At 38.1% G+C, this 20,558-nt stretch overlaps 1 protein-coding gene across 1 annotated transcript in view; it reads left to right on the forward strand.

The window, feature by feature from the left end:
• Window positions 1-16,056: 16,056 nt before the first annotated feature.
• Window positions 16,057-20,558, forward strand: part of LOC147582683 (tyrosine-protein phosphatase non-receptor type substrate 1-like) — a gene marked incomplete at its 5' end in the record, with an annotated part of 40,718 nt that continues 36,216 nt past the window's right edge. The window contains one exon of the mRNA XM_086702806.1: window positions 16,057-16,252. Within this exon, the coding sequence (XP_086558932.1) occupies window positions 16,057-16,252 (196 nt within the window). The remainder of the gene's footprint in view (window positions 16,253-20,558) is intronic.

The following is a 20,558-nucleotide window of genomic DNA, read 5'->3' on the forward strand; positions in this document are numbered from 1 at the left end:
TTTTTTTCTGTTCCTAAAGCCTTACTTTTTAATTTTATTTTTCTATTTTGTGATAATAGATAATAATAATAATAATAATAATAATAGATAATAATAATTATTATTATATAATTATTATATAAATTATATAATTATATATATTTACATTTTATATATATTATATATAAATAATAATAATAATAATAATAATAGATAATTTTGTGAACTCTGAGTAATACCCAGCCTGAGAAATGATTATATTGGTGATACTACAATACTACTATTTTGGGGGCATCTACTATATATCAAGGATCTACCTTTCCCATACTACTGTCTTCACCTACATAGCAACTTGAGTACAAGAGGGATTGTCCTTTTTGTACTCATGTGAAAACTGGGGCTCCAGAGGAATCAGGGGTACAGAGAGTAGGAGAAAGAGGTGAGGTTGGTTTGGGCTCTCTCTCTTCACTTTACCTATTAGTGAAGAGCCTTTCCTTACAAGAAATAAGAACCCAAAATATTGGTTTAAAGTGATCCAGTAGCTGAGAAGGATTCTAGGTTCCTCCCGGCATCCAAGGCAGAGCTTTAGGACTAAGGACTCAGGGCCACCAAGAATCTTCTTTTAAATTCTCTCATCTCTATTCATCTCTGCCTGGCTTTGTCTCTCCTGATGCACACAGGCCTTATCTGTATAATGGAAGGGATAAGGGATAAGTATCTGTATAACGGAAGGGATAAGGGATAAATGTTGACATTCATTACGTCATCTCAGCGGCCAGGATGGGAAGAGAGCTACTTCTTCCCAGCTTCCACAAATGAATCCCAGAGAATCATTTGAAATTGCCTTTCCTGTGCCTTCCACTTACCCATTATTACAAAGGAAAGAAGGTGCTAGGTAGGGAATCCATCAACCCAATGAAATGAATGTCCAACAGACGACATGTGTCCCCACCAAGGTCCAAACCCTTCATGTAACATATTAAGAAGTTGAGACCCAGAGACTGGGCTTGCCTAAAGTCACAACAGTTAACAGAACTCTGATCTCTTACTCCCATAATCCTTGGGTTTATGACTTTATCTTCTTCCTAATAAGAAGACTCAAGTTAGAGTGGGGGTGTGGATGTGCATAAAGATAATTTACCGAAAAAATACTGTGAATGAGTTCAATCTCCCTGTTAAAAGCCAAAGAGTCAGAAATGTATTAATTTATACCATTTCTACATAATAAATAAAAAGCATATATACATACAGTTTTGAAATACTGAGCTGAGTATAAGTTTGCTGTAGTTGTTATAACTAATTGTCACAAACTTCAGGGTTTAAAACAGAAATAGTCCTATGTGAGTGGTATGACAGTGTGAGGAGCTCTGTGCCTCTACTCCCAGAAAAAAAATTTTGGTGAAAAGAAATTGTTTTTAATCATTTAAAGTAGTGACATCAGCAAGATGAGCAGATTAGGAAGTCCCCAAGCCTTCCTCTCCCATGGAGACAACCAAACAACAACCATCTATGGACCAGAATACCTTTGTAAGAATGTTAGAAATCAGCTGAGAAGCAGCAGCCCCCAGACCAATGGAAAACCAGGAAGGGATTCCAGTGAAAGCTCTAGTAAAGTTTGCTATGTTTTGTACACTCATACCCCACCCCCAACCTGGTATAGGGCACAGTTAAGGAGGAAACCTCCCATACATGCTTCACCCTCAGGATGGAAACAGAACAGATCATACATCAAACACTCTGGATTGTCTGGGGGCTGCCTGAGGGGATGGTTTCTGTCTCATCTGATTAAGTGCACTAAAAGGAACAGCAGTGCAGGTTAGAAGTGCTGAAAACAGAGACCATCAAAATGGCTTATTAGAGCTACACACGTTATGCAGCTCCACAAGAAGACACCAGGGAGAATAAGAGACTGTGATCTCTCGAGAAGAAAAGGCAAGCTGCTTAGAGAATTTGAGGCAGCTAAAAAACCATACACAAGCCCAGAGAAGTTACATCCCCAGAAAACATTTGAAAGGTCCCAGAACTTCTTGCCAGGCTGACTGAGGAAGTAAGCCAGTCCATAAAACGGTGGTTATCTTAGTCCATTCAGGCTGCTATAACAAAATACTAGACTGGGTAGCTTATAAATAATAGAAATTTGTTCCCTACAGTTCTGGAGGCTGGAAATCCAAGATTATGGCACTAGCATGGTCAGGTGAGGTTCATTGTGGCTTAACATGGTAAAAGGGGCTAGGGACCTCTGTGGGGTCTCTTTTATAAGGCACTAATCTCATTCATTAAGCATCCACTCTCATGACCTAAGCACCTCCTGAAAGCTCCACCTACTAATACCATCACATTTGGGGAGTAGAATTTCAACATATGAATTTGGGGGAGGATGCAAACATGGTTTTTTCAAATGCCCAAATCCCAAAAAAAGAGCAAAAAAAACACACAAAGAACCAGGAAAACATGGCCTAATGAAATGAAAAACATAAAACTCCAGAAGCCAACCCCCTTAAGAAACTCAGATGGCTGGACTTCCTGCCAAAAAACTCAAAACAACTATGTTAAAGCTACTCAATATACTAAAAGAGAACATGGATAACCAATGAAATGAAATCAAGAAAACAACATATGAAAAAAAGAAAACAACATATGAACAAAATGAGAATATCAACAACAACAACAACAAAAACTGTAATAAAGAACCTAACAAATTCTGGACCTGAAAAATACAATAGTGAATTGAATATTTACCAGAGGGGTTAAACAGCAGACTTGACGAGGTAGGAGAAAGAACCAGAGAACCTTAACACAATTCACTTGAAATCACTGAGTCACAGAAGACAAAAGAGTTAAGAAAGTGAAGACAACCTAAAACATTTATGTTACCATCAAACAGACCAATATACACATTATAGGAATCCCGAGAGAGAGAAAGAAGCAGATAATTTATTTGGGGGGAAAAATGGCCCCAAAACTTTCCGAATCTGAAGAAATAAATTGACATATAAATTCAAATAACTCCAACCAGGATAAATCCAAAAATACCCACAAGGAGAAACATTATAATCAAACAATTGAAAGTCAAAGACAAAGGGAGTAACTTGAAAGCATCAAGAGAAAAGCAGCTCATTACATAAAAAGGAGCTTCTGTAAGATCATTAGTGAATTTCTTGGATGAATCCATGCAGCCTAGAAGGCAATGGAATGATATATTCAGATTGCTGAAAGAACAAATCTGTCAACCAAGAATACTATATCTAACAAAACTGTCCCTCAAAAATGAAAGCGATATTAAGACTTCCCCAATTAAACAAATGTAGAAAGTGTTCATTACCTCTAGAGCTTCCCTATAAGAATGCTAAAGAGAACCCGTCAAGTTTAAGTAAAAAGATAATGGACAGCAGGGGTGCCTGGGTGGATCAGTCGGTTGAGCGTCCGACTTTGGCTCCAGTCATGATCTCATGGTTCATGAGTCTGAGCCCCACGTCGGGCTCTGTGCTGACAGCTCAGAGCCTGGAGCCTGCTTCACATTCTGTCTCTCCTTCTCTCTCTCTGCCTTTCCCCCACTCATTCTGTCTCTCTGTCTCTCAAAAATAAACATTAAAAAAATTTTTTAAAAAAAGAAAGGATACTGGACAGCAAAATGAAGCTATACAAAACTACAAAGTTCTCCAGTAAAAGGAAAATACATGTACAAACACAGTAATCTGTATTATTGTAATTTTGGTGCATAAGTTCACTCTTAATTCTTGTACAGAATTTAAGTGAGAAAAACAAAAAGCTATAAATCTATATTGAGTATACAATATATAAACATGTAATTTGTGATATCAGTAACAAAGTTGGGGTGGTGGAGATGTAAGTGGTGGCATTTCTGTATGCAATTGAAGTTAAGTTGCCATCGGTTTAAAATAGATTGTTGTAGGGGTGCCTGGGTGACTCAATCGGTTAAGCATCTGACTTCAGTTCAGGTCATGATCTCGCAGTTCATGAGTTCGAGCCCTGTGTTGGGCTCTGCTGACAGCTCAGAGCCTGGAGCCTGTTTCAGATTCTGTGTGTCTCCTTCTTTCTGCTCCTCCTCATCTCACTCTCTCTCTCCTCTCTGTCTCTGTCTCTGTCTCTCTGTCTCTCTCTCAAAAATAAATAAACATTAAAAAAATAAAATAAAATAGATTGTTATAACTTTAAGGTATTTTTGCAATGGTAACCACAAAGAAAAGATCTATAAATACAGACAAAACAAATGAAAAAGAAATCCAAGGATTCCACTGCAAAATCAATGAAAAACAAAAGAAGGCAGTAAGAGAGGAAAGAAAGGGCAAAAAAAGGTACAAGACATGCAGGAAACAATGAACAAAATGACTATAGTTAAGTCCTTCCCTATTAGTAATTACTCTGAATTTAAATGGACTAAACTCCCTAATAAAAAGATATAAATTGGCTAACTGATTTTTTGAAAATGTGGATCCAGCTATATGCTATCTATAAGAGACTCCCTTTACATCTAAGAACATACAGAGGCTGAAAATGAAAGAAGGGAAAAAGATGTTCCATTCAAATGATAACCAAAAGAGAGCATATGTGGCTATTCTGATACCAGATAAAATACACTTTAAATAAAAATCTGATACAACAAACAAAGAGGACATTACATAATAATCAAAGGGTTGACTCAACCAAAAGTATATAAAAATATTTATTCACTACACATCAGATCTCTAAATTTTGGTAGCAAATATTGACAGGATTGAAGGGAGAAATACAATAAGAGAAGGAGATTTCAAGACCCCACTTTCAATAATGGATGAACAATCGGAAGATTAATGAGGAAACAGAAGAGCAGAATAACACTACAGACCAACTAGACTTAACAGACATATACAGAACATTCCACCCAACAACAGCAGAATATACATTCTCCTCAAAGTACACACTGAACATTCTCCAAGACAGAACATATGTAGGTCACAGAACAGTCTTAACAAATTTTAAAAGGTGGAAAGTATCTTTTCTGAGTACAATAGAATGTAATTAGAAATCAACAGCAGAAGAAAAACAGGAAAAATTTAAAAATACACAGAAATTAAACAACACAATCTTAAACAACGAAGCATCAAAAAAGAAATCACAAAGTTAATTAGAAAATATCTTCTGACAAATAAAAACACAACATACCAAAACTTAAGGGATTCAGTAAAAACAGTTCTAAGAGGGAGTTTATGGTGATAGATGCATACATTAGAAAGAGGTTGGTAGGAATATAAACTGGCGAAGCCACTTTGGAAAACAATGTGGAGGTTCCTCAAAAAATTACAAATAGAATTACCTTAGAACCCAGCAATTGTATTCTTAGGTATTTATCCAAAGGATACAAAAATACTAATTTGAAGAGGTACATGCACCCCAGTGTTTATACCAGTGTTACCAACAATAGCCAAATTATGGAAAGAGTCCAAATGCCCATCAACTGATGAATGGATAAAGAAAGATTTGGCATATACCAAATGGAATATTACTCGGCAATGAAAAAGAATGAAATCTTGCCATTTGCAACAACATGGATGGAAGTAGAGTGTATGATGCTAAGCAAAATAAGTCAGGCAGAGAAAGACAAATATCATAGGATTTCACTCATATGTGGAATTTAAGAAACACAACAGAACACAGAAGCAAAGGAAAAATAAGCTAAAAACAGACAGGGAAACCAAACTTAAGAGACTCTTACATGCCAAGAACAAACTGATGGTGGTTGAGGAGGTGGGTGGGAGGGTGGGTTAAATGGGTGATAGGCATTAAGGAGGGCAGTTGTTGGGATGAACGCTGGGTGTTATATGTAGGTGATGAATCACTGGGTTCTACTCCTGAAACCAATACTACACTGTATGTTAAGTAACTTGAATTTAAATAAAACTTTTAAAGAGGAACCAGAAAAAAAAAAGAAAAGAAGAAAGATCTCAAAGCAAAAGCCTAACTTTTCAACTCAATAACTAAACACAAAGCAAGCAGGAGGAAGAAAATACAAAGATTAAAGCACAGGTAAACAAAATAGACAATTTTAAAAATTCAACGAAACTAAGAGCTGGTTTTTTTAAAAGACCAACTGACAAACCTTTTGCTAGATTAAAAAAAGAAGACTCAACTAAAATTAGAAATGAAAGAGGGGACAATACAATCGAAGCCACAGAAATAAGAAGGATTATAAGAGAATGCTATGAACAACTATACCTCAATAAATTGGATAACCTAGAATTAATAAAAACCTAGAATAAATTACTAGAAACGCACAACTTACCAATATTGAGTCATGAAGAAATAGAATATCTGAACAGACCAATAACCAGTAACGAGATTAAATCAGTTCTCATAAACTATCCAACAAATAGCCCAGAACTAGATAATTTCACTCGAGAATTCTACCAAACATTTAAAGAAGATTTAACATAAATCCTCAAACTCTTTCAAAGAACTGAATAAGAAGAAACACTTCCAAACTTGTTTTATGAAGCCAGCATTACTCTGATACCAAAGCCAAAGATACTACAAGAAAACTACAGACTAGGGGAGCCTGGGTAGCTCAGTCATTTAAGGGCCCGGCTCCTGGTTTCAGCTCAGATCATGATCTCACGGTTCCTGAGTTCGAGCCCCACAATGGACTCTGCACTGTCAGCCCACCTGGGATTCTCTCGCGTGTACTCTCCCTCATTCTCTGTCCCTCCCCTGCTTGCTCTCTCTCTCTCTCAAAAAAAAAAAAAAAAAAAAAACTTTTAAAAAAGAAAAAAAATTTAAGAAAACTACAGACCATATACATGGTAAATATTGATCAAAAAATCTTCAATAAAATACTATCAAACCAAATTTAAGATATATTAAAAGGATTATACCCCATGACCTACTGGGATTTATTCCCAGAATGCAAGGATGGTTCAATATATGAAAATCATCAATGTAATATACCACATTAACAGAATGAAGGCCAAAAACACATAATCCTCTCAACTGAGATATAAAAAGCATTTGACAAAAGTCAATATCATTTTATCAGTAAAAAACAGGAATAGAAGAAAACTACCTCAATATAATAAATAGCATATGTGGAAAGCTCACAGCTACCATCATACTAAATGGTGAAAGGCTAAAAGCTTTTCCTCTAAGATTAGGAACAGACATCACTCTATTCAACATAGTATTAGAAGTCCTAGTCAGCGGGGCGCCTGGGTGGCAGTTGGTTAAGCTTCCAACTTCAGCTCAGGTCATGATCTCGTGGTGCATGAGTTTGAGCCCCGCGTTGGGCTCTGTGCTGACAGCTTGGAGCCTGGAGCTGCTTCAGACTCTATGTCTCCCTCTCTCTCTCTCTCTGCCACTCCCCTGCTCACACTCTGTCTCTCTCTCTCAAAAATAAATAATAAAAATTTTAAAATTAAAAAAAAAAAGAAGTCCTAGTCAGAGAAATTAGGCAAGAGAAGGAAATAAAAGTCATTCAAATTGGAAAGGAAGAAGTAAAAGTATCTCTATTCATAGTTGATTTTATATGTAGAAAACACTAAAGATTACGCACACACACACACACACACACACACACACACACACAAACTGTTATAACTAATAAAATAATTCAGAAAAGTTGCAGGACACAAAATCAGTTTGTTTCCATGGAATGAATAATTTAAAAGGAAATTTTTTTTTTAATTCCATTTACAATGGCATCAAAAAGAATAAAAAACTTAGCAATAAATCTAACCAAGATGGCGAAAGATGTGTATACGAAGAACTACAAATCAATGCTAAAAGAAATTAAAGAAGACATAAATGGCATGACATCTTATGGTCATGGATTGTAATACTCAATATTGTTAATATGGCAGTAATACCCAAAGCAATCTAGAGATACAATGCAATCTCCATCAATATCCCAATGACAATTTCTTCTGAAATAGAAAAATCCATCCTAATAGTCATAGCAAATCTCAAGGAACCCCAAAATTTACTGCAAAGAAACAGTAATCAAACAATGCGGTACCAGCAAAAAGACAGACGTATGGACCAATAAAACAAAACAGAGAGCCAGAAATAAACCCTCATGTATTGGTTGAATGATCTTCAACAAGGATGCCAAAAGCACTCAACTGGGAAAGGACAATCTCTTCAAAAAACAGTGTTGGGTAAACTGGATATCCACCTGCAAAAGAATGATATTGAACCTTTATCTTACACCAACCGTACGTAAAATTTAACCAAAACGGGCTAACTAAGCTAAATGTAAGACCCAAAACTGCAAGACTCCTACAAGAAAACATGAGGGAAAATCTTCAAGATATTGGATATGGAAGTAATTTCTTGGATGACACCAAAAGCAGACAATAAAAGCAAAAATACACAAATAGACCTCCATCAAACTTGAACATTTTCTGTGCACCCAAGGACACAATGAACAGAATAAAAAGGCCACCTGTGGAATGGAAGAAAATATTTGTAAATCGTGTGTCTGATAAGGGTTAATATCTAGAAAATATAAATAATTCCTACAAACCAACAGCAACAAAATAACCAATTAAAAAGTGGGCAAAGGAATTGAAAAGATGTTTCTCCAAAGATGATAAAGTGACTGGCCAACTATCCCATGAAAAAGATGCTCAACTTCACTAATGATCAGAGAAAAGCAAATCAACACCACAATGAGTTATCACTTCACATCTATTAGAATTTTTTACTATTAAAAATAATAGGGGCGCCTGGGTGGCGCAGTCGGTTAAGCGTCCGACTTCAGCCAGGTCACGATCTCGCGGTCCGCGAGTTCGAGCCCCGCGTCAGGCTCTGGGCTGATGGCTCAGAGCCTGGAGCCTGTTTCCGATTCTGTGTCTCCCTCTCTCTCTGCCCCTCACCCGTTCAGGCTCTGTCTCTCTCTGTCCCAAAAATAAATAAACGTTGAAAAAAAAAAAAAATTTAAAAAAAAAAAATAATAATAATAATAAGTGTTGATGAGGATACGGAGAAACTGAAACCCTTGTGCATGTAGGTAGGACTGTATAATACTGCCAGGTTCTATGGACAAGACACTCGTCCATATGGTAGTATGGTATGGTATGATATGTTCCTTGGTAGGTATTTCCTTGACAGATTAAAAACAGAACTACCATATGTTCCAGCGATCCCACTTTTGGGTATATATCCAAAAGAATTGAAATCCAGGTCTCAAAGAGATAGCTTCACACCCTGTTCATAGCAGCGCTATCTGCAATAGCCAAGAAATGGAAGCAACCCAAATACCCATCAATAGATGAATGATAAACAAAATGTGGCGTATACATACAATGGAATATTATTCAGCCCTAAAAAGGAAGTCCTACCACGTGCTAAAATGTTGGGTGAATGTTGAGAATATCATACTAAATGAAATAAGCCAGTCACAAAACGGCAAATTCTGTATGATTCCACTTATATGAGATATCTACCTACAATAGTAAAACGCATAGAAACGAAGTAGAAAGCTTACCATAGCCTGGAAGAACAGGGAGAAAGAGAGCTATTCTGCGGGTACAGAGTTTCCGTTTTGCAAGATGAGAGTTCTGAATATCTGTTGCATAACTGTGTGAATAACAACACTACCCTGTACACTTGAAACTGGTTAAGATGGTGAATTTTATGTTTTTTGCCACAATAAAAATAAAATAAAATATATTTTTTAAATGCAGAAGATTTTGCAAGCTAGTAGAATTGGTGATGGACTGACAATAAGTTGTCTGGGTTTTTCAAAGAACTCATTTATTCTACAAGTATTAACTTTTACAAAACTATGCATATATAGTAGAATATAGACGTAAAAATTACGACCTAGGGGCACCTGGGTGGCTCAGTCATTAAGCGTCCGACTTCAGCTCAGGTCATGATCACACAGTTCGTGAGTTTGAGCCCTAAGTGGGGCTCTGTGCTGACAGCACAAAGCCTGCTTGGGATTCCCTCCCTCTCTCTCCCTCTCTCTCTCCCTTCCCCTGCCTCTCTCCCTCTGCCCCGCCCCCATTTGTGCACTCCCTTGCTCTCTCAAAATAAATAAACTTTAAAAAAAAAGAATTACTGGGGCGCCTGGGTGGCGCAGTCGGTTAAGCGTCCGACTTCAGCCAGGTCACGATCTCGCGGTCCGTGAGTTCGAGCCCCACGTCGGGCTCTGGGCTGATGGCTCAGAGCCTGGAGCCTGTTTCCGATTCTGTGTCTCCCTCTCTCTCTGCCCCTCCCCCGTTCATGCTCTGTCTCTCTCTGTTCCATAAATAAATAAAAAATGTTGAAAAAAAAATTAAAAAAAAAAAAAAGAATTACTACATAAAAAATACAGCAGACACCTTAATATAAGACTTAGTTAAGATATCTTAGCATGGATAATCTGTCAATTCAGAGAAATTTATTTAAAAAGTTAGTTTTCTTTACCCCTGTTTTTTTCATTGGTCAAAAATATCTCAAACAAGCCTAATAATCAATAGATGCTCAACAACTATCTGCTATTAACAATGACAGAAAAAGCGAAGAAAATACCATCACATGCTACAACGTGGATGAATCTTGAGGACATTATGCTAAGTCAATGTGCTAATCACATAAAGACAAATTCTGTATGATTATACTGATAGGAGATATCAAGAGTAGTCAAACTCACCAAGACCAAAAACAGAATCACGGTTAATAAGAGCTGGAGGGAGAGGGGAATGGGGGTTGTTGATGGCTACAGAGTTTCAGTTTCGTAAGAAGAAAAAGTTCTGGAGATCTATTTCCAATAATTCCAATGATGGGCTGTACTGAACTGTACTCTTAAAAATGGTTAAGATGATTTTAAAAACACACAGCGGAAAAGGACACAGAGGTTCAACTTCATTGAGTCGGCAAAACTGACTATATGACTGTTTTTATATCTAGTGAGTAATGTTTGTGTGAGTGACATAATTCAGATTATATCTCTCTCTCACTGTAATATGTGACTTGGTGGCAACGTTTTGGGGGAAGAAATCTAGAGGCTTTTCCTATCCCAACTAACCGAGGCTATCATGACCGATCTAAAAGAACCCAATAATTACGCATGGCCAAATTGGCCTAGGTTAGTTTGAAACAGTATAGATTTTTTTTTCTGGCAACTTGAAATGTTATTAATCACAGACCAAACAGAAGCAACTATCATCTATCATTATCATTTCATAACATGACATGTGATGTCATGTAATGACAGTGATAGTAGTGATTAAAAGCTTTAATGACAAAGACATGTAATAAAGAGCAATCCTTTAAGTGAAATACGTTTAGGGTTTTTTGCTCGGTTTTACTGAGATATAGTCAACATACATCATTTTTATGTGAGGGGTACAATGTAATGATTTGATATATGTATATATTGCAAAATGATTACAATAAAGTTGAGTGAACATCTGTCACTTCACATAGTCACAAACTTTTTGTCCCCAGAACTTAGTTAACTCATAACTGGAAGTTTGTATCTTTTGACCACCCTCACCTCTTTCCCCCACCCCCAAGGCCTCACCTCTGGCAACCACCTATCTGTTTTCTATATCTGTGAGTTTGTTTTTTTTAGATTCCACATACAAGTGAGATCACAGTATTTGTCTTTCTCTGACTTATCTCAGCATAATGACCTCCAGGTCTACCCGTGTTGTTGCAAATGGCAAGTTTTCCTTCTTTTTAATGGCTAATTAAAATCCCATTATACATTGTGATATCTGTTAACATTTTTGTTATCCATTCATCCATTGATGGACACTTAGGTTGTTTTCCAGTCTTGGCTATCGTAAATAATTCTGCAATGAACATGGGAGTGCAGACACCTCTTCAAGATAGTGGTTTCATTTTCTTTGGATATAGGCCCAGAAGTGGAATTGCTGGATTATATGGTAGTATAATATGTGATATATGCTAAGATATATATGGTGCTGGACTATATGATAGTCATATTTTTAATTTTTTGAGGACACTCCATACTCTTTTCCACGGTGGCTGCACCAATTTACATTCCCAAAAATGATGGACAAGAAATCTCTTTTCTCCACAACCTCACCAACACCTGTTAGCTCTTGTCTTCTGACAGCCATTCTAAGATGTGTGAAGTGATATCATTGTGATTCTGATTTGCATTTCCCTGGTTATCAGTGATGTTGAATACCTTTTTATGCACCTGTTGGCCATTTGTATGTCTTCTTTGGAAAAAACAAAAAAAAAAGTCCGTTCAGTTCCTCTGCCAATTTTTAAATTGTACTATTGGGTTTTGTTGTTGTTGCTTGGGGCTTTTTTGCTATTTAGTTGTATGAATTCCTTTTATATTTTGGATATTAACTCCTTACCAGATTTGCAAATATTTTCTCCCATTGATAGCTTACCTTTTCATTTTGATGATGGTTTCCTTTGTTGTACAGAAGCTTTTCCATTTGATTCAGTCCTACTAGTCTATTTTTACTTATGTCGCCATTGCTTTAGTATCAAATCCAACAAAACATTGCTAAGACTCATGTCAAGGAGTTTCTTTCCTATGTTTTTTTTTCTAGTTTTATGGCTTTAGGTCTTATGTTCAAGCCTTTAATTTATTTTGAGTTGATTTTTGTACATGGTGTAAGAGAATAGCTCAGCTTTATTCTTTTGCATGTGGCCATCTATTTTTCTGAACACCATTTAGTGATGAGACTATTCTTTCCCCGCTGTATATTGTCACCTTTGTCAAAACGTAATTGACCACATATGCATAAGTTTATGGATGGGCTCTCTATTCCATTCCATTGTCCCTTCCATTGTCTATTCCATTCCATTGTCTATTTTTATGCCAATACCATACTGTTTTGATTACTGTAGCTTTCTAATACAGTTTGAAATCAGGAAGCATGATGCCTCCAACTTTGTTCTTCTTTTTCAAGCTTGCTTTGGTTATTTGAGGTCTTTTGTGGCTCTATGCAAATTTTGGGACTGTTTGCTCTATTCATGAAAAACGCCATTGGAAAATTGACAGGGATAACCTTGAATCTGTGGATTGACTTGGGTAGTATAGGTACTTTAATTATATTAATTCTTCCAATCCATGAGCATGGACTATCTTTATATATGTCTTCTTCCATTTCTTTCATCAATACCTTACAGATTTCAGCATATAGATCTTTCACCTTTTTGGTTAAGTTTATTCCTAGGTATCTTATTCTTCTTGATACAATTATAAATGGGATTGTTTTCTTAATTTCTCTGATAGTTGGTTATGCTTACATAAGATATTTTTATATATTGATTTAGTACCCGTGACTTTACAAAACTCATTTATTCATTCTAATAGTTTTTTGGTAAAGTCTTTAGGATTTTCTGTATACAATATCGTGTCATCTGTAAATAGTGACAATTTTACATTTTCCTTTCCGATTTGGATGCCTTTTATACCTTTCTTACTCAATTGCTCTCGCTCAGATTTCCAATACTATGTTGAATAAAAGTGATGAGAGTGGACATCCTTGTCTTGTTCCTAATCGTACAGGGAAAGCTTCCCTGTTGAGTACGATGTTAGCTGTGGGCTTGTCATCTATGGGCTTCATTATGCTGAGGTACTTTCCCTCTGTACCAGATTTATTGAGAGTAAATGATAAATCCTTCTTGTCTAACATGTGGTTTAGATCCAAAGCTCTTTATAGATTTTTTTCTCAGGATGATAGATCTATTGTTGAAAGTAGCATAATGAACTTCCCCACCATTACTGTATTGCTATCTACTTCTCCCATCAGGTCTGTTAATTTTTGCTTTAAATATTTGAGTACGCCTGTGTTGGGTGCATAAATATTTACAAATGACATATCAATTCTTGTTGGGTTGACCCTTTATCATTAATGACCTTTGTCTCTTACTAGAGTCAATCTTTGGCTTAAAGTCTATTTTATCTGACATGAGTATAGCTACCCCTGTTTTTCGTTGTTGTTGTTCCATTTACACGGATTTTTTTTTATCCTTTCATTTTCAGTCTCTGTGTGTCCTTAAAACTGGAGCAAGTCTCTTGTAGGAAGTATTGAGTTGGTTTTGTTTTATACCCATTCATCCACTCTATGTCTTTTGATTAGAGAATTTAGTGTCTTGAGGTCCCTCAGATCCTCATAAACTGTAAGCTTTTTCACCTTTCAACATACAGTTGGGAAAACACATGGATTTAGGAGTATTCTTTTTTTTTTTTTCATTTCCTTCCCCAAAAATACCAATAAGGTGAACTTTTAAATAAGGTGAACTTTTAAAATATTGCCAAATTAAGAAATACCCTTTGGCACAAAGGTAAACCTAAAATATTTTTATTTTGTACAAACTCTAGGAAAAAAGGGGGTAAGTCTGAAAGAAGAGTAGTTGAGTAAGTTTAAATATATATATTATATATAAATACTCTCTCTATATAGCCATATGTATAATAGAGAGATACTTCCTTAAAATTAGTACAAATAGATCTTGAGTATATCATTCATTGGAGAAATATCACTTCACATGGCAATATGTTTTTATGGGTCATTTCATAGATTGCTCAAATTCACATATTGCTGACTTTTCACTTTGGACTTTTTCTATCTTCACTTTGGGGACAGGGACTGGGAATGGCTCCTTGAAAGGGGAATCGGCTAATAGCCCAAATATTAATATCTTTACTCATTTATAGGCTTAATTAATATTTTATACATAAATGGTAGAACTTTTGTTTTAAGCTCATCTATTGGTTTTGGAGAAACCAATCCCTTAATTTGAAGACATCCATTCAAATACTTTTCATCCCAAATAACAAATAAAGAAGGAAAATGAACTTCTCAGCTACAATTTCCAAGGAATCACTTCCCTCACACTAAGGAAGTTCATCACCCCTGCCCTAGAAATCCCTCCATGGAGGCTCTCTGACTCAAGCAATGTGAGGGACAAAGGTGTCTATTGTGTCTGTCATGCCTAAAGTCCGCTTCCATTTTCTGCCTCTGACAGCCAAAATCTTAGCTCCTGGCTGATCCAGAAAAGAGTCTCAGCAGTGATGAGGTTTGTCCCCAGATGCCCTTTATCTCTTCAACGGAAAGGAGGTCATTCTACTCTCTGGAACCCCAAGCAAAATGAGTCTCTCCAGGCCTACACATATCTCCCATCATGGACTAGAGTGTGACTGGGCTTGCCAACAGGGACCTGAGTGGCCACACAAACCAGTCTGGGACCATATTCCCCACACTGGACGTCAATGAGTAGTTGTGGTCTCCTGTCAGAGCCTTAAGCTGTATTTGGGGGATGCCAGAGCTAAAGGAGAGGTCCTGTTTATCACCCTCCCTTAGACCTTGCTTCTTGGAACCCAGGCAAAGGGAGCTGAGTTCCACGTACAATAACTCCACATTCCCCAGTATTTGGGGAGGTCTGAACTGAGACCACCAAGCCCAACAATGCAGTTCTCTTTGTTCTCTCAGCAAACCTCCCTCATACCCTCCTTTTCAAATTGACATCAGGAAATCCTGTGAGAATTCAGAAAGCTGAGCTTCCCAAGCATTGTTTCACACCCAGTCACCTTCCTGGCTGTCTACTACCCCAGGGATATAATTCATGAATCCTGTTAGGGCCAAACAAAAGCAGGCAGGCTGATCACACCACCCTGATTTCAGTTTGGTCAGCTCCCTGCTGCCATGTCTTAATGCCATTTAGCTGTCTGCCAGTTCACAGTTCACCCACTAAGTGTTTATTTAGTGTCTCCCATGTTCCAGGTCATCCTCATACCCTGATGCAGAAGGAAAGTGCTATCCTCCTCTCTGAATGCTGGTTTCCTTCCCTTCATCCCATATGGCAACGAGATCTGTAATTTTCATACAGTCGGTGCCAGGACATGTTGCTGAAAGAGTATGTGATGAGACCCCACCTTGACGTAGTACAAGAACCTAAGGCTACCTTGGGCTAAAATAGGGTATGTGATTCCAAATTTCTTTCCAGGAACTTCAGGTGAAGAGCTCCAGGTGAACCAGACTGAAAAGTTAATGTTGGTCAACTCAGGAGATGCTGTCATTCTTGGCTGCAACATGTCTACTCTATCCCCAGCAGGGAATATCTTGTGCTTGCTTCAGGAAGAATGGGCAGGAATGACAATTAATCTATAGTTTCAATGGAAACCACCTCCCCAGACTAACCCAAGTGGAAAACACAATGGTCAACCAAACAGACTACTCCATCTGCATCAGTGATGTGTTGCCTGGATATTCTGTCACCTACTACTGTGTCACATTAAGAAACGGGCATCCTGATGAGCATGTGACGGGTTCAGACACCTACGTGTATGTAAATGGTGATACAGACTGACGCACTTCTGGGTTTGTAAATATCAACTTTAAAAAATATACAACATGCACCAAATCATTGTTCTACACTGGATACAGTGCCCCTTCATCTACAAACAACCCCATAGGCTAGTAGTATTCTACAGATGGCCCTACTGATCGACCATTCTACAGTCCTGTGCCCAATATTGAATCAAGTCATGTGGACCGGTCCCTGACAACCAACTCCAAAAAAAAAACAAAAAAACAAAAACAAAAAAAAAAAACACCTGATGACATTTGGCAAGGGAAACTCCCACATAGGAAGACATCCAGTAGGCAAAATGCAACTACAGTGTGCACTGCAAGATCCAAAAGTGAGAAAACCGAGAGCTTGATGGATGACTCGCTTTCCTAAATTGAGGAGATAATCCTGGGAAGACAGCTATCCACTGAGTCTCTTTTAACCTATGCCCTGAGACCCAATTTCCATTCACTGACCCTTGTAGCCACATCTTATCTTCCAGACCCAAGACAAAATCTCAACATAGCAGAGTTTGCGCCCTAAACCCAAAATCACCTGAGCCAAAACAAAGGGATCCACAGGGAGGCAACCTCTACAAGCCTGCACAATTCCACTCCCCCGTTTCTAACTGGAATGTCACTGGGGCCTGGTGGAAGGTTCCTGAGCAACCACCACAATGCAGCCAAGGCATATCCTCCACACAGGAAGTGAGTGAATGAGTGTGGTCTCCTACTATGGCTTCTGGGAAACCATGAGACCAACAGGAAGGTCCCTGTGTGTCACCCACTCCCAGGTCTTGTTTGGAAAAGCTGTCCTGGAGGGGTTGACTCACTCTCCTCACACTTGATCCTTCCCTGGTCTGCCCTCTGCTGTTCTCTGATTCTCTGAGGACAAGCAGTGTTTCCTGCTTCCTCCTATGCTCTGAGTTAATTCCATTAAATACAGTGAGATTAGGGTATCCATCTGTTCTGCTAGGAAAACCAGTCTTCCCCAGTCATGTTCTCCTCAAGTCCACCCACGTTCTAGGCCATCCAACTGGCCACGGAACATTTACACATTTCCCTCAAGCTAGAAAATGTGAGTGTAGGCAGCCTACCTGCCATTCTCTCCCAGCCTCCCCAGCCAGGAGTTCCCTTGTCTCTCTAACCTGCACCTCACCCCATCAGTGATATTGATGGTTTGCCAACCTGAAAGGAGAGATATTACCAGGACCTGACACAGCATGTGGTAGGGATATTGGTGGCAGTGGGTGTCGGGGGTCAGTCGTGGACCCTTCAAAATTGACAAGGTCCCTTGAGGCTCTACTCTCTTTTGTTGGGAAGAGGAAACTGTCTCTCTTTTCTATCTTGAGAGATAAGCAGAGGAACCACACCCTGCCTGCATGCACATATAGTAATCCTAAATGCCCCTCCCCCAATTCTTTAGGTTTCCTCTCTCTCGACTTCCCCTTTCTCCATACCTGTCAGCACTAATATCTCCACAAATTCCGTGGCTGCTCACCCTTCAGAAAAGAGATGTCCTCCTCAATATCTCTCGTAAGTCTTCTATAGGTTTTAGTGAATACAGATTTTTCACCTCTTTAGTTAGGTTTATTCCTAGGTACCTTATTGTTTTTGGTGCAATTGTAAATGGGATCACTTCCCTGATTTCTTTTTCTGCTGCACTGTTATTGGTGTATAGAAATGCAACAGATTTCTGCACATTGATTTTATATCCTGTAACTTCACTGAATTCATGTATTAGTTCTAGCAAATTTTGGTGGAGTCTCTCCCGTTTCCTACAGAGTATCATGTCTGCAAATAGTGAAAGTTTGACTTCTTCCTTGCTGATTTGTATGGCCTTTATGTTTTTTGTTGTCTGATTGCTGAGGCTAAGGCTTTCAGTGTTTTGTTAAATAATAATGATGAGAGTGGGCATCCTTGTCTCCTTCCTGACCATAGGGGAAGAGCGCTCAGTTTTTCACCATTGAGGATGATATTAGCTGTACGTCTTCTGTATATGGCCTTTATGATGTCGAGGTATGTTCCATCTATCCCCAATTTGTTGAGGTTTTTATCAAGAATGAATGCTGTATTTTGTCAAATGCTTTTTCTTCATCTATTGACAAGATCATATGGTTCTTATCCTTTCTTTTATTAATATGATGTATCACGTTGATTGATTTGCAAATATTGAACCAGCCCTGCAGCCCAGGAATAAATCCCACTTGATCATGGTGAATAATTCTTTTAACGTATTATTGAATTCGATTTGCTAGTATCTTGTTGGGAATTTTAGCATCCAGGTTCATCAGGGATAATGGCCTGTAATTTTTTTTAGTGGGGATTGTGTCTAGTTTGGAATCAAGGTAATGCTGGATTCACAGAATGAGTTTGGAAGCTTTCCTTCCACTTGCAACAATTTGAGAAGAATAAGTATTAACTCTTCTTTAAATGTCTGGTAGAATTCCCCTGGTAAGCCATCTGGCCCAAGACTTGTAGTTGGGGGATTTTTGAGAACTGATTTAATTTCTTTGCTGGTTATGGTCCTGTTCAAATTTTCTGTTTCTTCCTGTTTCAATTTTGGTAATTTGTGAGTTTCTAGAAATTTGTCCATTTCTTCCCAATTGTCCAGTTTGTTGGTATACAATTTTTCGTAGTATTCTCTTGTAATTGTTTTTATTTTTGTGGTATTGGTTGTGATCTCTCCTCTTTCATTCATGGTTTTATCTATTTGGGAACTATCTCTTTTTTATAAGTCTGGCTAGGGATTTATCAATTTTGTTTATTCTTTCAAAGAACCATCTCTTAGTTTCATTGATCTGTTGTACTGGTTTTTTTGTTTCCATATCATTTATTTCTGCTCTAATCTTTATTATTTCCCTTCTGCTGGCATTAGGCTTTATTTGCTGTTCTTTTCCTAGCTCCTTTAGATGTAAGGTTAGATTATGTATTTGGGATCTTTCTTGCTTCTTGAAATAAACCTGAATTGCAATATACTCTCCTCTTAGGACTCCCTTTGCCGCATCCTAAAAGGTCTGTACTGTCATGTTTTCATTTTCATTGGCTTCTATGTTTTTTTGTTTCTTCTTTAATTTCCTAGTTAACCCTTTCATTCTTTAGTGGAATGTTCTTTAGACTCCATGTATTTGGGAGCTTCCCATATATTTTCTTGTGGTTGACTTCAAGTTTCATAGCATTGAAAGATATTGAAAAGGACACAAAGAAATGGGAAAACATTCCATGCTCATGGATTGGAAGAACTCACATTGTTAAAATGTCTATACTACCCAAAGCAATCTACACATTAATGTAATCCTTATCAAAATACCACCAGCACTCTTCACAGAGCTAGATCAAAAATCCTAAAATTTGTATGGAACCATAAAAGACCCTAAATAGCCAAAGTAATCCTGAAAAAGAAAAACAAAAGTGGAGGTATCACAATTCTGGATTTCAAGCTATATCACAAAGCTGTAGTCAACAAGACAGTATGGTACAGGCACAAAAACAGACACATGGATCAATGGAACAGAATAGAAAACCCAGAAATGGGCCCATAACTATGTGGTCAACTCATCTTCAACAAAGCAGGAAAGAACACCCAATGGAAAAAAGACAATCTCTTCAACAGATGGTGTTGGGAAAACTGGATGGCGACATGCAGAAGAATGAACCTGGGCCACTTTCTCACACCATACACAAACAAATTCAAAATGGATGAAAAACCTAAATGTGTGTCAGGAAACCATCAAAATCCTAGAACAGAACATAGGCAGCTACCTCTTTGACCTCAGTCAGAGCCACTTTTCACCAGACATGTCACCAAAGGCAAGGGAAACAAAAGGAAACATAAGTTATTGGGATTTCATCAAGATAAAAATCTGCAGAGAAAGAAACAATCAACAAAATGAAAAGGCAGCCCATGGAATAGGAGAAGATATTTGCAAATAACATACCTGGTAAAGGGTTAGTATCCAAGACCTATAAAGAACTTATCAAACTCAACACTCAAAAAACAAACAACCCAGTTAAGAAACAGGCAGAAGAGTTGAATAAACACTTTTCCGATCCTGGGAAGATGGCGGCGTAGGAGGACGCTGGGCTCACCGCGCGTCCTGCTGATCACTTAGATTCCACCTACACCTGCCTAAATAACCCAAAAAACCGCCAGAAGACTAGCAGAACAGAGTCTCCGGAGCCAAGCGCAGACGAGAGACCCACGGAAGAGGGTAGGAAGGGCGGAGAGGCGGTGCGCGCTCCACGGACTGGCGGGAGGGAGCCGGGGCGGAGGGGCGGCCCGCCGGCCAAGCAGAGCCCCAGAGTCTGGCT

Source organism: Puma concolor, chromosome A3 (genome assembly GCF_028749965.1).
Source record: "Puma concolor isolate L17-30 chromosome A3, mPumCon1.1.hap2, whole genome shotgun sequence".
Classification (NCBI taxonomy): Eukaryota; Metazoa; Chordata; class Mammalia; order Carnivora; family Felidae; genus Puma; species Puma concolor.